The following is a 21,054-nucleotide window of genomic DNA, read 5'->3' on the forward strand; positions in this document are numbered from 1 at the left end:
ACAAGAATTCAAACAAATTGTCGGTTATAGAAATATAAATGGAATGTTTTTTTTTTCAGAAAAGAAAATTATTGCAAGTATTGAAACAGGTGTTATTGGATTATTATGACGTATAGATGGGTGAATTTAGAAAGCACACTAATGGCATATAGTTGGTGGCATAAATTTGATTAATTGAAAAGTTACTAAGAATGGTATGGTTTTGGTTTATACAGATAATGATAAATCCTCCGAAACGTCATTTTAGTTAAGGACTCCAAGATTTCAAATTTCACGACAAGGACTTGGTGTTGTACTATATAAACTCGTTTTGTCCTAGGTTATTGTCACACCTATTTTCACTGGAGTTTCATATCCCTTCTTCCAAGTTTCTAAACTTTTTTGTCCTGTGCTTCGCTTCTTGCTTATTTGAAATAGAGAAAATGGCCATCCAAGATGAGCACCCTGCCCATGGTTTGATTATGTTTTTCTTCTTCTTTTAAAAAAAAAGTATTGGAGCGTTATTTTTCTTTCTGGGTAGAAAATCCCATATATCTCAATTTGTTTTTTTTTTTCTAGGTTCCCAAGCTGAGGAAAAGAAGAATGTGCACACCGAAGAAACCAGTGAGCTTGTGTCGGCAAAAGACAGAACGTTTAAGGCCCCAGAAAGCAATGCATTTGGCCAATCCTTCAGGTTTCAGTTCTCCTTTCAATATTCTCTTTTATTTGATTTTTATTTCTTTGATTTAAAATTTATGATTTTAAGCAGCTAACGCCATATATTTGACATAAATTCACTCATCTAAAAGTATTTAAATTAATATAATAAGACATATAAATAATTATATCTCTAATATAAATTTTGACATATATAAAAGTCTTATTTAAACTTAAAATGTGATTGTACATAGATATTTTTTTCTTTTAAGATTTTTTATCTTAATTTTTTTAATAATAAAAATTAAACTCTAACTTTCTTTAGTAATAGAAAAGACATATAAATTGCTACATTTCTTTATCTAATATTTTAACAATTTAATTTTGTTTTAAATGTTAAATATGCAACTAATTACATATGTTAATATAATTTAAAAATAAAAAACCTAACTTAAACTTAGTTTGCTCTAATTTTACTACATAAAGGGCGACAAAAAATTTGTATCTTTGTGACCCACGTTCTCTCAATAAAACTGAGATTTCTTTTTTATATTTTTGAAAGAATTTAATTTTGATCACAAAGTAAAACACTTTTCATATATATACCAAATCATATATCAATAACTATAACAAATTTTTATATATAATTACTGTTTAAATAATCATTTAAAATATTGTGTAAAATAATTTACAAATTCATAACCCTTCATAAAAAGCTTACATATACCATACAATAATACACATACAAATTTGTAAAAATGGCTTCAGATATCGATCAAAGTGAAATTAGTCTTCTAACGAGATTATTTGGCAGGGATTATGATATTGAAAGTGAAAGACAAAAAGGTGTGGAAGAATTCTATAGATTACAACACATTAATCAGACATATGATTTTGTAAGCCAAATTCTTATTTTCCTCAAACATGTTTATATATACTAATACACAATAACATGAAAGCTCAATGCTAATTCATGAAAATTTCATTTGCTAATAATATAGGTAAAGAAAATGAGGGAGCACTATAAGAAATTGGACAAAGCAGAAATGAGTATATGGGAATGTTGTGAGCTGCTTAATGAAGTAGTGGATGATAGTGATCCTGATTTGGATGAACCTCAAATTCAACATTTGTTGCAAACTGCAGAAGCCATTAGAAAAGATTATCCTAACGAAGATTGGTTACATTTGACTGCTCTCATCCATGGTAATTAAATTTGAAATCTTAGATTTTTTTTTAATTTTCTATTATAAAGGTTAATTAGTTTAATTTTAGTTATTTTTTGTCCTTTTATTTTAAGAAAGTTTTTTTTATTATTGATAGATAGTTAATATGAATTGACAAATGAATATTTGTTTATTTCAGATCTCGGAAAGATTCTTCACCTTCCTCAATTCGGTGAGCTTCCTCAATGGGCTGTTGTTGGTAAGAACTTTTCTTATTCTTTATGATATTTTTTTTGAAATGGAATAATCTTTTGACTATTATGTTTTAGAAATAAAATTTAATTACAATATTTAAAATTAATTATCATTTTAAAACCATAATACAAAACGAAATTTTTATTAGGTCATTACGGCTACATTAAGGTTGAGAGAGTGTAAATAATTAATTATAAAAATATTTGTGTTGTAATTATTTTGATTCAATTTACAATATTTTAAATAAGACACGTCCCTATATTTCATGTATAATTATTTTATCAATCTTTAAATTCCCAATTAGCTAGTTTTGGCATGATACTTTAAATTCAAAATTTTAACCAAATGATTAAATATATATTTTCAGGAGATACCTTTCCTGTTGGTTGTGCCTTTGATGAAAAAAATGTTCACCACAAGGTAGCCTTCCTCTTCTAACAAAACTGTAAAATTGATCTCTTTTTTTGCATGTCTCTAAAACAATCATGTTAAATTTATATTAAAATCAACAATCAATATAAAATACATATTAAAAATAAATTAAATTATACATATATTTATAAATAATATATAATGATTAATTTTAGTGTACAAATAATATATTTTTATTCTAAAATTATCATCAACCAATAATATAAACTTTTTCTATGCTTCAGTATTTCAAGGAAAACCCAGATAGCAAAAATCCTGCTTATAACACTAAAGATGGAGTCTATAGTAAAGGGTGTGGATTAGACAATGTACTCATGTCATGGGGACATGATGACTATATGTATATGGTGAGTAATTAAATATATAGTTACAATTTATATATAATTTTTTATTATTTTGTTCAAGATATATAATAAATTTATACTTCACTTGAATTTATAGGTAGCAAAGGAAAATGGAACCACTTTACCTTCACCTGGCTTATTCATTATTAGATATCACTCATTTTATCGTAAGTATTTTTATTTACTATGTGCTTTTCCTTTTATGTCATAAGAAGGCATTTTTTGTTGGGCAACAAAAGTTCGTTTTATTTTGTAAACCAAAAAAAAAAATCATAATTATTTTTTAGAATTTTCTTTCAATAACAATGTATTAAACTTAAAACTCTTTTGTAGCTTTGCATAAGGAGGGAGCATATACTCATCTCATGAGTGAAGAAGATTTTGAGAACTTGAAGTGGCTTCACATTTTCAAGTTAATCTCTATATATATATATCAAATAATTTGCACACAGCATTTGGTATTATTACTAATCAATAACATCATCCGTAATTTTATGTATTATGTAGTAAATATGATCTCTATAGCAAAAGCAAAGTTTTGGTGGACGTTGAAAAAGTGAAGCCATACTATCAATCACTTATTGACAAGGTGGGGGCACAAATTTCAGATAGATTATTGCTCATTTTGTTTTATTTGAATTCCTTTTCTTGTTTCTTAATGTGACGTTCTTACTTTTCTTTTTGAATGTTTTTATAGTATTTTCCAGCAAAGCTGAAGTGGTGAAGAATCAATATAAGCTAATTAATGGATCTACCTCAAGGGCCTGGAGGGAATTGATTAATTTTCCTTGAGAGCAAGTTAAAAAATAGAGACCGATTGCATATATGTATTGTAATGTATTAATTTCTATAATTACATATATGTGTTGTAAATCACAAACAGATTGCTTTATATGAGGCTTTTCAGTGATATATATACTCAATAATATGATGTAAACTATTAAAATGAATGAATGATGGATGAACCTGTATATATATGAATTCTTATTCATACATATCAAAATAACAATCAATTAATACAGTAACTACTAGAAAAAATTATTTTTAGCGACTATTTATTTTGTTTTTAGTGATAATTAAAATAGTCATTATTATAATTACTAGCAATTAGAGATTAGCCATCTTATATTTTGTAACTAAAAGATTTTAGCGGTAATTATATAATTGCCAATAAAGATCTTTTTAATGGCCGCTAAAAATTATAACTTTTTGTAGCAATTATACAATTATCAATAAAAAAATTTTTAATGACCCCTAAAGTTATAATTTTTTGTGACCATTTTCTCAAAATTTTATATGGCTACTAAAAGTTCTAAGATTATAATATTATTCACTTTTAGTTGCTATTATTATTGCCGCTAAAACCTTAACACATTTTTTAATTATATTATACTCATTTTATTAAGACTAACAATTTATCTTTTTTTCTAAAATCTCAAATTATTTTTTCAGACAATTATTATTATTTGTAAATAATATAAATATACTAAAATTAATTATTACAAAATAAAATATTTTATTAAACACAATATCAATAACAAGTTTACATATCTAATCTAGGAAGTAGGTTCTAAAACGTAAAAAATTAAAATAGTAACATGCAATAAAATATGTCTTGTGATTACAAAACTACAATTAAATGTAATCAAGAAAGGATACAAAAATTCAGTAGAAGTGGGACCAAAAATTAGAATATTGTATAATCAAATATAATATTATATATTTAGTAATATATAATCATGATTAATATTTTTAAATTAAAAATACTAATAAGTGCTTGTTATATTAAAAAATTATCTTAATTCTTATAAATTTTATTTTTTATTTTGGATTCGATAAAATATAAAAATTATCTATTTTTTTAATTAGTTTATTTTATTGAGTATTATTGTGACAATAAATTATATTTTTATGTTTCATATCATAAAAAATACTATAAAATAATATAAATAAGTTGTTCTAATAATTTTGTTATATGTAATTAAAATATATTCGTGTATAAAATATAAAAAATATAATCATTTAAATGAATTTACTTAATATGTTAAAATTTTTATATCATGAGAAAAATACATAAATTTTAAAATAATTTATTTTTATGTATGTACAATAATATATAAAGATTGTTTTAGTTATTATAAATATTAAAGTATTTTTATATGATAATAGGTGTAAAAATTAAGAGAAAAAATATTCAAAAACAAAAAGTTTAAATTTTAAAAGATTTAAAAATTTATTTAATCCAAAATTAATTGACAATAATATTTTTTTCAATTTAAGGATTATTATTTATTTTTGAGTTTAATAATTTAATTATTTATATAAGACAATTATTTACTCTTCTATTTTTAAATAAAAAATAAAATTATATAGTATATAATAACTTTATATACTTAAAATTATTTATTTTTGTTCAAAAAAAGACGGGGCAAAGCCTATGCTTGCCCCTCCTTGGATCTGTCCCTGAATGTAATTGCATATAATATTTGAGTTCTAAGTATTAGCATTTACATTGAACATAATTATACATATACTTATTTTAGTATTTTACAATGATAATAAAACCTATTACAAAACTTCAGATAAGAATAACCATAGAAAAGCATGTTTTTTTCACTCTTCAAGCTTTCTGTAATACCCTACCACACACAGCTTTACAATTAAATCGTAAATTAAAGGTGGCGAGGCATTATGATACCTAAAAGAAAGATACATATATAATATTTGAAGAATAATAATATCACTAGGAGCCTGTGAAAATTTTTTTTAAACAATTGACAGCCGTTAATCACACTCAAATCATGTTAATGCAAGTGAACATCGTATACAAAAGCAAAACAGGTTTACATATATAGGTATGTAAGTTCTAAAATAAGATATTTAATAATTATTAGTCTCGAGCCGTGAAGAAAAAGTCGGCTAGAATATTACACCAGAATGTTCCTGTTTTTCCAAATAAAAACTTCTAATAGGAATATACAAAAAAGATTTCAAAAGTAGAAAAAACTCTAAATAAATAAAAGTGAACTTCAAAAGAATCTCCTTCATTTCGCCAAACAGAATCCCACACACTCAACAAGGTGCATCACGCCCTGTATTTGAAAAATAGAAAAATCACGATGGGTGAGAATTCGAAGGTTCCCAGTAGAGTAATAGTTCCAAATAAAGACTATATAAAGAGATATGAACCCACTAGGCAATCCTAATTCTTCAACTTCACAGAAATTCAAGTCCAGGATTTTAGCTAATCCCAACTGGATCAATTTGCTAAAGTCTCAGTGTTATCAATTACCTCTAACCTCAATCATTTCCAATATAATCTCATCTTTACTCCCAATATCCAATTACTCGGTTCAGTATTCAGTTCGGTAATTTTAATCACAAAAAAATCAATACGGAGTTAATTGCTAATTTTAACATACTTTGAATTACCAACGATCTCATTCATTTACATAGTCATAATCACCATTAATTTCAAGTCTCAAGTCTCAATTGTGAAACCATACACAAAAAATCAGAAGTACAAAACAAATACAACTAAAGAGCAATCACAACAAATAGTACATTTAACAATTAACAGAAATTCAATTGGACAAACCAAAATACTTATGCACACTCAAACAATAGCAAACAAATACACATGATATATGCTTGTCCTATTGGCTGTGAGCTCACTTGTCGGTTAATCTACTAGATTCGACACATCCGGTAGTGAACTCGAACATGATCTCTCGGTTGTGCATCTTCAGAAGGAATATAAATGAATGAGAGTGTCTTTTCCCCTTCTCTTGGAGGAATTATGAAGGAGTGTGTCTTTCTACATACAAAAGAACGTGCGTTTTCACCTTGCAACCAGAGAAAAATGTGCTATCAGAAATATAGTGCCCGCCACACTTTTGGGATATAGTTCTCGCCACACTTTTCAATCATAATCACAATCAAAATTGAAACCACCATCCTAACCACAGTTGGAAATTGAACCGAAGAGAATCCTCAACCTTCTATCCAATCCCCGATGCAACAAGAGAGGGAATCCTCAACCTTAAAATTTTTCTCCGCAATAAGAGAGGGAATCCTTCATCCTCAACTTACCACTTTAATTACCACTTTACTTTTTGAATGTCTATCTTGTGAAACTTGCCCTCTATTGTGTTTTTTCAATTTTGGTAAAGTCTTGAAAACCATATAACCTTTTGCATTGAGCCTTCTGGTATCTTCTGCCTTACACCATGCTCTATCCTTATATCTAAATCTTATAGCTATTCAGTATTTTACACACACACACACACACACACACACACACACACACACACATATATATATGCTAAACTTTCTTACTTATTTAAAAGCATTTAGAAAGCAGAGTACTGATTCTTTGTATTACCTTATGTATTCCTTTAATTTTCGAGGACGAAAAGTTTTATAAGGTGGGTGGAATGTAAGACCCAGAACTTTTAAAATGTTATTATGAACTAATTTTAAATTATATATATTTGTTTATAGTTTTAAGTTCATAAATTATTTTATTGAAGATAATTAAAGGTAGTTTTGATTAATTGGATTTGAAATAAATTAAGGTTTTTATCCAAACACTATAATTTTGAATTATCTACCTATTTGCAATTTAAAGTCTTGGAAATTCAAAAAAAAATTATATTTGGCTATTTAAATTAGAATTTTATCTACTTTTACAATTATTGAACTATTTTCTATATTTAAATTATAAAATTAGTAGTTGTAAAATAATAAGATTTTTATATGATATTCTTTGTATAAATAAATACTTTAGGTTTTTGTTAATAAAGAAAATTAATTATATTGTATTATATTTTCAATTAGAGCATTTGATTGAGATTAATTAATATTTTGATATATACAACAAATAATATTTTTAACTAGTTTTAAGGATTAAATTAGATTTCAAATTAATTCTCTATAACCCCTAATTTTTATTAAAATTACCAAGAACACCCTTATACCTAATTTTACCCAAAACAAACCCTACTCTAACCAAATTGAACCCTAACTCCTCTAATTCAAGCAGCAGCCGCAGCCCCCACTATCCTAGACACACACATGTAGAAACAAAAGGAAAAGAAAGAAAGAAACAAAGAAACAAAGAAAGGCATAGGGAAACGGGGAAGGGAGATTCGAGGGAGGAGAGCGCCAATGGAGGAGGGAGGAGCTCGCGCCATCATCGCGGACCACCGCTGCCACTACGTCCTACTTCTTGCGCCGCCGCCGTCGTCCAGGAGGCTGCCGCTACTATTCACCGTCAACGTTCATCCTCACGATGTTGCCATTATCCTTGAAGTTCACAAAAAGAGAGACTGACGAAAGAGGGTGGCGCACACAGGAGAGGAAGAAGCTGCCACTGCGCCGCCGTCGTTGACAAGCTCAGCCGCCTCGCCTTTGACGCCACCGAGGGTTAGCTGCTGGTGAGAAGGCACCATCGCGTTGGGGTTGCCGTCGAGAGGGAAGCCGTCGGGTCGCGCGCGCGTACACACACACACACACACACACACACAGAGAGAGAGAGAGAGAGAGAGAGAGAGAGAGCAGGGAGCAGAGGAGAGAGAGGGGAGACCCGTGCCCAGCCACCGCCACTTTTGCAGCTCGAGACCCACTGCCGTTGCCGGAAAAACACTACTGGTAAGGTTTTAAGTATTGGGTTTCATTTCTTTTGAGTTTCTGAAAGTGTTACAATCATTGCATGTTAGTTTCAGTTGCCGTCGCCGGCGTCTAGTCGCCACTGCCGCTTGCGGTGGTTGCTGGGGTTGCCGCCAAACCGATTCAGAGACCGCTGCTGCTTCGTTTTGTCATTACAGTAAGTATTTTTGTTTTGGAGACCCTGCGTTAGCATTATATTACGTGTATTAAAGTATTTGCAATGTTGATGGTCTTAGGAATTAGAAACCGAGTTTGCATCTGACGTTTGAGGCTGTTATGCTATTGAGAGAGCAAGCGAAGTTGAGGTTTTGGTTGCCGTCGATTTGGGTCGAGACGAAAGTATTTTTGTGAGGCGTTTGGGTTATGGTTTCGACTTATCGAGGTAGGGGCCTTTTTAAAAAACTACACTTTATGAATTGAAATTATTATATATGGATATTGATGTGAGAAAATGTATCTTTGAGTGATTGTATAAGTCTTATGTATTGTTGGTTGTCTTAGATGAATATGAATGCTTGTTTGGCTGAATTATTGTTCAGTTTTGTGAAACGGACTGTTCTGGAAATGCTTCTTTAAAGTTATTTTGTAAAAGCTTTGAAATTGAGTTTATGCTGTTGAAACTTGATTTGAGTTTGAATTGGTATTTTGAAATCTAAAAATGATACACTTTTGGAAACAACTTGATTTTGAACTAATTTGGTTTTGAACCCGTTGAGGAGGGTTGCGGAATGATTTGGTTGGGACCCGGAAAGGGTGGCAGAGTCCAAGTTTTAGGGGAGGTCTGCCGAAATTCCTATAAAATCTGAGACTTTATTGAAATATTATTTGATAAATTATGAGTTAAAGACTTCTACTATTTTACTTGGATTATTTAAGAAAGGGATGACTTATGCTTTTGAAATGAATTATTAAAAAAGGAAACTATGATTTAGTCTTGTTTCTTAAGAAAAGTATTATATCTCCTTTGGGAGCAAGTTATTTTGAAGGAACTTATGTTATAAGGTTGTTTTAAATGTAAAAAGGGTTTGTCTTTGAATTTGACTTGAGGGTTTCAATTGGAGGAGTTTCAATAACTTTGAAAGAACGTGAAAGTTTATTGACAAGTCTAATTTTACAATGTTTTAGGAAAATTTTAAAGCACTCTTTGAATTCTGAGTTTTTCAAGACTAAAAAAATCTTTGAGCAGTTTGAAACGCTTTATATTTAATCATGGGATTGGAGTTGGTTTTGTTTAAGTAAAAGAAATAGTTTTGAAAATGTGTTCGGAGTAATTGATTACACAACTCGGTTTGACTTAGATTCTATTTTTATTACTCAAATCAGGAATCCAAGGTTTTAAAGATTTTAAACGAATTTGATGAAACAAATTATGTTATTCTCCCCTAAAGACTTGAGACTCTGCTGAGGAACTTTTGTCACCAAATCCTGTTTTAGGATGAATGATTTTGAATCTCTCAGAAAAGACTTTTGATTTGGTGTGGTTTTTGAAAAGTTATGGAAAGATGTTGAGGAAGGTGACTTTATTTTAAAAAGAGAAATTTACGTTTGAAGAAAAGTGGCTTGTGAGCCTATAATGATTTGAGAAATGGGGAGTTTAAAGTTAAGGCTGGAAGGAATTGATTTTTGATTTCAAAGTAAAGAGATTTGAGAAAAAGTGATTTATGACTTGAGTGATGTCTTTATGAGTTTGATGATGTTGGATGGTGAAAGTGCTATTATGTTATGAGCCAGATGGCAGTACATGATAATGAATTATGGCTAGTTGTGGATTATGCTATGAGCCGGATGGCTGTATTGATATTAAATTATGGGTGAATATGAATATGGATGATTATTGATTTGATAAAGTGATTGTTGCACTTTCAATTATCTGAGATACGAGTTTTCTTGGGTGAAAGCAGTGGCTAGCCACCACGTGCTCCGGGTTGAGACTCGATACTCTACTGACCCTATGTCGTAAGTGTGGCCAGACACTGTGAAAGTTCCGGATGAGCTCGCCCCCGTGGATAAAAACCAGTGTGGGTGTTGTGTGATTATGATTATGATTGTGAATAACTCGAGTTGCGGATGCACGACAGAGGGACAGTCCAATGGTTAGCTACCAGGACTTGTCGGGTTGGCTTTATAACCGACAGATGAGACTCATCAGCCACTAGGATAGGCATTCATCATATGCATCTATGTGACATTTTTTGGGTGTGCATATTGTACTTGGGTGTGCATATTGTACTTGGTTTGCCTATGTGATTAATTGTATTTAACTGTTAATTGTTCTACTTGATCTAACTGCTTGATTGTGTTTGAATCTTCTTACTTGTGTTTGTGACTGAAAAATTGGTTGGATTGCAGTGGATTGGCTGTTGTTTGGATTGTTTGCGCCTAGGGCCATGGTTGATTATGAGATGGGCCGAAGGCCGTGTTTGGTTTGTATTTTTTTGGTTTAGGAAAGTATGAAAAACTAAACTGGTTCAGTATAGACTTAATGAACTTATGCTTGGGACAACTTGGTCCTTCATGCTGTCTAGGAGAAACTTTTAAAAAGGTTTTGGGATTTTTGAAGAGTTGACAGTTTTCTCTTTTAATAAGGATTTTAGATATTTGAATGCATGTTTTTAGTTTTGAAAGGATACATAAGGCGGATATTAATCACTGTACTTTAAAAAGAGTTTTATTTTCACTTATCCTATTATAATAATTCTCTAACCCTATAGTGAGAACCAGTGAGGACGACGTTCTCACTCCCCTATAGGTCTTCTCTTTTCCAGGTTATGGACAACGAGGTTCGGAAGAACTTATATATTCCTCTTCTGTTTAAAAGATGTTTCGTATTGTATTAGTTACTTTTTCCCTCGCCTTTATCTTTACAAGTTTGTTTAAGAGGGATAGGATCTTGATTATGTAATTCTTGTTAAACTATATATATATATATATATATATCTGATAACATTTATAAAGTATTATTTTTTTGGATTTTTACTACAAATCTGCTCTATAAACTATGGTTTTATAGTTAAAACTTTGAAGTAGCAGTGAGAACTATTAATACGTTGATCAGCCCAGATCATAGTCCCGGTTGTAAGTCCTAACTAAGGCAGTGAATCCGTTGGTTAACGAGGGTGGTCCCGTAACTTACAAAGTTCTAACCATAAAATGGCTAGTTTGTTGAGAACGATGAGTAGTTTAAATCTAGGAAAAAATAATTCTTTAGTAATAAAAACAGATAATGATGAAGCATCCACCTCTGAAACTAAAAATGAATTAGAAATAGCTAAGTTAGAAGAAAGTTTTCATAATTGGAATATACCTATAATAGATAAAGATAAAGTATATAAAAAGAGAAACTTATGGGAAGGAAGAAATTATGAAATTCATATGTTAGAATATTATAAACCAGGAACAAGTAGTAATAAGATTATTACCATCTTAGAAGAAGATAAGTTGAAAGAACATAGCAGTAAAGGATATAACTTCATCCATATAAGATTAATACAAGTAGCCATAAAACCTAATTTTAGAATAGGAATTAATCTGCCTATATTATTAACCTTAAGAGATACCAGATTCCAAAATTTTAGTGACTCATTAATAGGAATATTAGAAAGTAACTGTCATGATGGACCAGTTTTTTTAATTGTTACCCAAATTATGCCATGAATTTAAAAAATGAATACACATGGCAAGCTTTAAAATTGCAAGTAAGATCTGATGAGACAATTATAAATGAGAAATATGATCCATTCAAAATAATCTATAGAATATATTATAAAATTACTAAGGTTAATTATGACTTTAAAGCATTAAGACAATCCTCAAAAGAAGAAACGATAATTATGCATGCAAATCTAAAAAGATCTAATATACAAACCCCTAGAAGATTAAGACATGAAGAATTAAAAAGTAGAATGCCTGAAGAATGGGTAATACCTGATGGTATTGAAGAACCACAAATACAAAACACTAGGATAAGAGAAATAATAAGAGAAGGACCAGATATTAGAATTAGAATGAATAGATCCCAATCATTAAGAATTTCTGATAATGTTGAAACTATTAGTCATAGAAATTCTATAGATAACTCATCAATAGGAAATATGGATAATATTGTAGGAATTGACAACAGAAGGCCAAATATAGCCACTGCTGTATACAAATTACCTTCAGAATTTGATCCAATGGAATCACAAGTCTTATCAGTAATTATTAAGGAAGAACCATTTGAGATTGATAAAGAATGGATAAGACAAGATTTTAATGCTGATTATAATAAACCACTAAGAGATTGGTATTTTACCAACCATTCAGAAAATGAAGTTATTAGACTAAGAGAACTATTCTATGATTTTATGAAAGAAAATAGAATTAGTTTACACTTCTTTGATTGGTATGTTAATTATTACTCTAAAACCGATAAGAAATTATGTCCTTTAACAAAGCCAACTATTGTTTGGAAAACAAGCTCAGGATCAGTAATAGAATCTGAATATCCTCCTAAAGAAACTATCAAAATACCAATTGAAAAAGACCTAGAAATTGAAGCAACACCCTATAAAGATAGCAATGTAGAACGAAATATAGAAAAAAGAAATATTAAGAAATTACATCAACAATTAAACTTTACTAATACCATGTTAGATATAATGAAAAATCAATTAGGAAGAATAGAAAATATGGAAAAAGTCATTAAGGTAGAAAAACCCATAGAAAAACCTATATATAAGTTGTAAAGTTTAGATAATATTAGCTTAAAATTTAAAGTAGAAGCAGAAGTTGAAGAACTAAAAGAAAAACTTAGAAGTATTAGTCTAGGAAAATTGACAATTAATACATTGCAAAAGGAAGAAGAATTAGAACTAAATAAAATATCCCATAAAAGAGATTATCCTAAAACAAGAAATTATTATTCCAGACCATCACCAGTAGATGTAGGCCTAGAAGAGAGAACACAATTAGTGCAAAATAGCTTCACAGGATCAGACTCAGTAGAATGGAATATAGATGGATTAAGGGAGCAAACCATCTTAGATCAAATGTGTAATATGACTATTGTAAGACCCAGAATCTTTGAAAAGTCTTTTTATGATCAAGTCTCAAATCATATAGTTATTTATAGCCTTAATTTCAGAAATTATTTTATTAAAGATAATTAAGGCAAGTTTTGATTTATTGAACTTGAGATAAGTTACGATTATTATCTAATTTTGTAATTATTGGATTATTTTCTATATTCAGAGTATAAAGTTGGTAGTTGTGAAATAATAAGGATTTCTATATGATTTGAATTAAATAAGTAATATTTTCAATATTAATTCTGCTACTTTGGAAAATAAGGGATTTAATTATATTACTCCTAATTATTTGATTTGGACATTTTATTGAAAATAATTTATGAAATTGATGAGCAAATAGTATTTTTATACATTATTATTAATGGATTAGAATTTATTTCTAATTATTATAATATCCCTATTTTTATTTGAAATTACTAAAATACCCCTAACCCTAGTTTTCAAAAAAAATGAAACCCTAAACCCTTCATCCCAGCAGCCGAACCCTTACCCTGTTTTCCCTTTCACCCACGGACAGCACACACGGTTTCCTTTTCTTTTCCATAGAAGAAGGAAAACAGAAATGGAGAGAGGGGGAAGCTGGGATGCGGACTGCCGAACGAAGAGAAGGGAAGGACGGCGCCGGCGGGCGTCACTGCCGCCGCGCCGCCGTGTTACACCGGGGAGGGTGAGAGAAAGAGGAACAGACAAGAGTGGGAGAGGGTCGCACCGCCACAATCGTCCAGGGAGAACGCCGGGGAAGGAGAAGCTGCTGCGCTGCCCAGAACCGCATCCAACTCGCCGCCGTCTTCGTGGGGCTTATGTGGCCGCGGTCGCTCCTCGCCGTGGAACCCGTGTCGTCGGCGTTCACCCCACCGCCGGAGCAGAAACGCGCGAAGGAGAGAATGGATCTGAGGCCGAGCTGAGATCCAACCACCGCGTCGGAGTCCTTCCGTGTCGCCGCCGTACGCGCTGTGACCTCCAGCCGCGCCGTTGCCAATCGAGCTTACTCCGCTGCCGTGAAGCCCAGCTGCTGTTAGGAACCTTGTCGCTGCTCATGGGGTGCGTTGGTAAGCCTCTGCCGCCGGAAAACGTCACTACTGCAGCGTCACTGGAGTTCTGGCCGCCGGAGAAAAACTGCCTTGGCCGCTGAAACCACCACCGGTAAGGGTCTTTGCAGTTGGTTCTCATTCCTTCCTGTTCCTGGGTCTTATGGTCATGACGTTGTTGTGCAGTCACGGTTATCGTGATCGGAAGTCGTCGCTGCTGCCGCTTGAGGTGGTCGCCGCCGAACCGATTCGGAAGCCGCCACTGTTTCAGTTCAGCCGTTCCTCCTTCGGTTCGGTAAGCATTTCGATCTGAAAGCCTTCTAGTTACTGCTCTATTATACGTTGAGGAGTTGTAGCATTTGTTGTTATGAGAGTTAATCTCGGTTATTATATATTGTGATTAGAGTCGTTGTGGTTGCTGAGAAAACGGTTTGGAGCTGAGGTTTTGGTAGCCTGGATTTTGATTGTTGATTTTGGGTCGAGGCGGAAAGGACTCGGTGACGCGTTTGAGTTATGGAATTGCGTTTTGAGGTAGGGGCGCTTTCCGAAAACTACAGTTTATTATTGGAATTATTACATATGGATACTGATGTGAGATATGGTGTAATTAGTGATTGTATCTGCCTTATGTATTATTTGATTGACTTGAATGATTATGGATGTTGGCTTGGCTGAATTGTTGTGTGGCTTGTGAAATGTAATGTTTGAAGTTGATTCTTTAAATATTTGAAATGAGTTTAATCCGTTGAGGATTGGTTTGAATTGAGTCAATTATTTTGATGATGTGAAAGATAGAATGCTCTTGAAATTCAGCCTGGGTTGCTTTAATTGCTCTAGTTTTGATAAATGATTTATTGCTGAACCGATTCTTTAAAGCTTTATAAATGAGTTAAATCGGTTGATATTGAGTTGATTTTTGAAATGGTTTCCTTGAGGTATGCCATTGAGGCGATTGTTGGATTTAGCTTGCTTTTGAATTGATTTCTGGTTTTGAGCTGTTGAAAAGGAATGAGAAACGGTTTAGTTGGGACCCGAACCGGGTGGCAAAAGTCCAAGTTTTAGGGGAGGTGCTGCCGAAATTTCTATAAAATCTGAGTCTTTATTGAAATGTTGTCTGGAAAATGATGAGTTAAGGACTTGTACTATTTTATTTGAATTATCGAGAAAAGGATGATTCATGCTTTCGAAATGAATTAATTTAGAGGAAATTGTGATTTAGTCTTGCTTCTTAAGAAAGGCATTGTATCTCTTTCAGGAGAAGGTTATTTAGATGAAACTTGTGTTTTAAATCTGTTTGGATGTGAAAAGGGTTTATGCCTTTGAATTTGACTTGGGAGTTTCAATTAAAGAAGTTTCAATGGCTTTGAAAGAACCTGAATGTCTATTGACAAGTTTCATTTTGAAATGTTTTGAGAAAGGTTTTAAGTACTCTTTGAATTCTGAATTCTTGCAAGACTAAAACAATTTTGAACAGTTGAAACGTTCTAGAATTTATCATGGGGGTTGAAGTTGGTTTTGCCTAAGTAAAGGAAATGGCTTTGAAAGAAGTAAATGATTACATGACTCGGTTTGGCTTAGATCCTATTTGCTTACTCAAATCAGAAAGCCAATGTTTTAATGATTTTAAATGAATTTGCCGAAATGAGTTATGTTATTCTCCCCTAAAGACTTGGGACTCTGCCGAGAAACTTTTGTTATGAAATCCCATTGTTGTATGGGTGATTTTGAATACTTTGAAATAAATCCTTAACTTGCCATGGTTTTGGAAGTTTTGGAAAGAGAATGCTGAGAGTGGCTTTGTTTTAAAAAGGGAACTCACCTTGAGTAAATTTGGCTTATGAGCCTGAGATGATTTGAGAAACGAGATTTCTAAAGCCAAGGTTGAAAAGTTGAAACTTGATTTCAAAGTGAAACGATTTGAGAAAAAGTGATTTATGGCTTAAACGCCGGTTTCATGAATTTGATGATTTTGAATGTGGAAGTGCTGTTTTATTATGAGCCGGAATGGCTATGTATGATTATGAATATTGACTGGTTCTGGATTGAACCGTGAGCCGGAATGGCTATGTGTGATTATCAATATTGGCTGGTTCTGGACTGAACCGTAAGCCGGATGGCTGAGATGGATGTTGATCCATGGATGAGAATGAATGCATATATATGCTGAATTATTGATAATTGTGATTTTTGCACTTCCACTATTGGAGATGAGGGTTTCCCTGGGTAGTAGCAATGGCTAGCCACCATGTGCTCTAGGTTGAGACTCGAAGCTCTGTTAACCCAATGTCGTAAGTGTGGCCGGGCACTGTGAAAGGCCCGGATGAGCTCGCCCCCATAAATATTCACCAGTGATGGTGATGGATAGATATTCACCAGTGAGGGTGATGGATATGGATCATGATTATGATCAAGTTTATGATGAGTATAACTCGAGTTGGGGATGCACGACAGAGGGACAGTCCAATGGTTAGCTACCAGGACTTGTCGGGTTGGCTCTATAACCGACAGATGATATCATCAGCCACTAGGGACAGGCATGCATCATATGCATTTGTGTGACATTGGTTGGGTGTGCATATTATACTTGGTTTGCCTATGTGATTAATTGCTAACTGTTCTACTTGTAATAACTGTTTGTTTGTGCTTGAACTTCCTATCTGTGTTTGCATCTGGGACTCTGTTGGATTGTGGTGATTGGATTGTTTGGCCCTAGGGCCGTGGTTGGAAAGAGATGAACTGACGGTTGATTTCGGTTTTGTGTTTCTGGTTTGGAATAAAATTATGAAAGGCTATTTTGGTTCCGCATAGATAAACCGTTTTGAAACGCTTTTGAGTTTTTGAGAATTGAACGGTTCTTCTTTCCGAAAAGATTTCCGACTTTACTTTCATTGTAAACCGTTGTTTTTGAAAAGAGGCATAAGACGGTTATGAATCACTGGTGCGGTTATCTTCACGTATCCTATTACAGTAATTCCCAAAAACCCTCTACTGAGAACCCTTTCGAGGATGATGTTCTCACCCCCCTACATTTTTCCCCTTTCAGGATATGGGCGCAGAAGTCACGAAGAGTTTATTTAGTTGTTGTTGAAATGCTCTGTATTGCTTTAGTATATTTTGTACCCTCGCCTTTATCTTGATATGTTCTGTAAGAGGGATAGGAATTGTATTGGATAATGCTTATAATATTATCTATGTATATAAGTGTATATATGTATGTACTCTTTATGAGTTTTTGTAAGTTGTATGGTATCTATGGATGTATGTTATCGAACGAAAGTATCTTTGGGAGCGGTATTGCGGTTTAAAGTTTTAAACAGGCTCATATTTTAGTATTAAATAGTATAAAAGTCGTCGTAATGTCCGAGCTATCAAAGTGGCGCAGCCGGAAGCGTTAACTTTGGTAGCTAAGGTGTTACAACTATGGCTGCAACTGCTTATAAAATGAGAAAAACCTTCGATAAAGAATCATCAATTATGATAACCCAAGGATTTACAGGGCAATTAAAAGGTTGGTGGGATAATTTTCTCAGCATCCAAGAAAAAGAATTAATTATTAATAGTATTAAACAAGAAGATCAGTCACTAGACGCTACATCCACATTAATATATACTATTATTAAAAATTTTATAGTAGATCCCAGTACTTTTAAAGATAGGATAGGAACTCAATTAATGAACTTAAGATGTCTAACCATGTCTGATTATAGATGGTATAAAGATGTTTTTATATCAAAAGTTATGATAAGAGATGATGCACATGCACCTTTTTGGAAAGAAAGATTCGTACATAGTAGCCTTACCAAAATTATTCTCTGAAAAAGTATTACAAAAATTACAAACACAGTTTGGGACCCAGATTCCCTATAGCTCATTAACCTTTGGACAATTGCATAATATAATAATACAAACATGTATAGAAGTATGCACAGATACCAAGATACAACAGAAAATAAAACAAGAAAGTATCAGGGGAAAAAGAGAGCTTGGCACTTTCTGTTATCAATATGGAATAACTCCTGAAAAAGCATCTAGTAGACAGCATAAAATTAAAAAGAAAAAATTTTATAAAAAACCTAAATATAATATAGACAAACCCTTTTATTATGAACAGAAATATTATAAAAAATTTCATAAAACTCCTAAAGGAAAACCTAAATCCTTCTAATAAGAAAAAACAAGTAACATGTTGGAAATGTAAAAAACAAGGACATTATGCTAATAAGTGTACGACAAAACAGAAAATAAATAAAATAGAAAATAAAGAGATTAAACATGCTCTGACAGCCATATTAATCAATTCAGAATCAGAAGAAGAATCAATTTATGAGGATTCTTCTAAAACTGAAGACTATTTTATACAACAATTAGACCTTATGTCAGAAGAAGAAAGCTCAAAAGAAAATAGTGGAAAAGAAGAACAAAATAATTGTTTAGGCATAGGATTATGTAACTGTAGAAATTGTGAAAAAACTGTAAATGTTTTAACTAGAGAACAAACATCTACCTGGTCAAAATAATAGACAAGTTAGAAGATACTCCATAAGAGATGAGTTCATAAGACAATTAGCTGAATTAGTTAAAAAAGAAGAAGAAAGTAAGCAAGAAATAAGACCAATAGAAATAAAGGAAATTTATAATCGTTTTAAAAACCCACAAGAAGAAGTTTCCCTTAATTCTCTCAAAGAAGAGATAAAAAAGTTAAAAAGAGAAGTTTCATAATTAAAGCAACAAAATATCAATATGGACTATAGATTACTAAAAATAGAAGGAGAAAATTTAATAAAAATCCAAGAACAAACTTTGAAAAATAATGTTAGTAACATAACAATTCCTGAGAATTATATTAACCTGGGTACAGAAAATTACATAAATATAATAACTTTATTAGTAAACCAAAAGTGGTTCACTACGATAACCTTAATAGTGGGAGAAGAAAAATTTGATTTTATAGCTATGGTAGATTCAGAAGCTGATGTCAATTGTATACAAGAAGGATTAATACCTACAAAATATTATGAAAAAACTACAGAAAGAGTCCTAATGGAAAAAAAAATGATAAAATGACTATAGACTATAAGTTATCTAAAGTAAAAATTTGTAAAAATAGAGTATGTTTTGCCACTACATTCTTTTTGGCAAGAAATATATCTCATCAAGTTATATTAGGAAATCATTTTACTTTATTATTATATCCCTTTAATGTCAACATCAACGGAATAACTTGTACAAGAATCCCCAATCATCCTGTTTATTTTGAATTTCTCACTAGACCAAAGCAACATGAGCTCAATATGTTACAACACCTATCTACACAAGTTAGTGTTATGAAAACAGAAGCAAAACAAGTTAATAAGAGAAAATTTTACAACATCTACCACTCCAAATTAATATTATAGAAAGGAAGACAAGAAAAATTAACTATTTAAACCAGGAAGTTACACATAAAAGAATAGAAGAACAATTACAAACTCCAGAAATACACGATAAAATAAAAGCAACTGAAGAAAAAATTAAGAAAGAATTATGTAGTCTAAACCCCACAACTTTTCAGCATAGAAAATTACATGAAATATCTTTACCATATGAAGATGGGTTTAATGAAAAAAATATACCAACAAAGGTAAAACCAATACATATGAACAAAGAGTATCTAGAATGTTGTAAAAAGGAAATACAAGAATATCTGGATAAGTGTCTAATAAGACCTTCGAAATCACCCTGGAGTTGTACAGACTTCTATGTGATGAAAGCATTTGAAATAGAAAGAGGTGCTCCAAGGTTAGTTATCAATTATAAACCTCTAAATAAGGTATTAAAATGGATTAGGTATCCCTTACCAAATAAAAGTGATTTAATTAAAAGATTAAATAAAGAAAATATCTTTTCAAAATTTGATTTAAAATCAGGATATTATCAAATTGCAGTAAAAGAAGAAGATAGATATAAAACAGCTTTTATAGTACACTTTGGACATTATGAATGGAATGTAATGCCTCAAGGATTAAAAAATGCTCCAAGCGAATTCCAAGAAATAATGAATAATATATTTTACCCGCATATAGAATTTACTATAGTATATCTTGATGACGTATTAGTATACTCAAAAGGAATAAAGCAGCATATATATCATCTAGAAAAATTTATGGATATTATAAAAGAATAAGGATTAGTTTTATCAGAAAAGAAAATGAAAATTTTTACAACTAAAGTAAGGTTTTTAGGATATGAAATTTATCAAGGAACTATAGTACCTATTAAAAGAGCTATTGAATTTGCAAATAAATTTTCAAATGAAATAACTGACAAAAAACAACTCCAAAGATTTTTGGGATGTTTAAATTATGTAGCAGAATTCCTACCTGGAATAAGAGTCACATGCGAGCCTCTTTATAAGGATTAAGGAAAAATCCACCTCCATGGACAAAAGAAATGACTTCTATAATAATAAAGATAAAAA

At 31.5% G+C, this 21,054-nt stretch overlaps 1 protein-coding gene across 1 annotated transcript; it reads left to right on the plus strand.

Moving 5' to 3' along the window:
* The first annotated feature begins 422 nt into the window (after window positions 1-422).
* On the plus strand, window positions 423-3,557 carry LOC107615784 (inositol oxygenase 4-like). Its single transcript, XM_088499732.1, has 11 exons — window positions 423-453; window positions 559-673; window positions 1,451-1,532; window positions 1,638-1,842; window positions 2,002-2,061; window positions 2,425-2,477; window positions 2,714-2,836; window positions 2,931-3,000; window positions 3,167-3,245; window positions 3,341-3,422; window positions 3,531-3,557. The coding sequence occupies exons 1-11, from the start codon at window positions 423-425 to the stop codon at window positions 3,555-3,557; spliced, it is 927 nt and encodes a 308-aa protein (XP_088355858.1).
* The last annotated feature ends 17,497 nt before the right edge of the window (window positions 3,558-21,054 follow it).

This window comes from Arachis ipaensis, chromosome B9 (assembly GCF_059453495.1).
Source record: "Arachis ipaensis isolate K30076 ecotype BB chromosome B9, ASM5945349v1, whole genome shotgun sequence".
NCBI classification, from domain to species: domain Eukaryota; kingdom Viridiplantae; phylum Streptophyta; class Magnoliopsida; order Fabales; family Fabaceae; genus Arachis; species Arachis ipaensis.

Coding starts and splice junctions, on each gene's coding strand:
- LOC107615784 (XM_088499732.1), top strand. CDS start 423: ATGGCCATCCAAGATGAGCACCCTGCCCATG. Junction 454..558: donor AGATGAGCACCCTGCCCATG/GTTTGATTATGT, acceptor TTTTTTTTCTAG/GTTCCCAAGCTGAGGAAAAG. Junction 3,001..3,166: donor TAGATATCACTCATTTTATC/GTAAGTATTTTT, acceptor ACTCTTTTGTAG/CTTTGCATAAGGAGGGAGCA.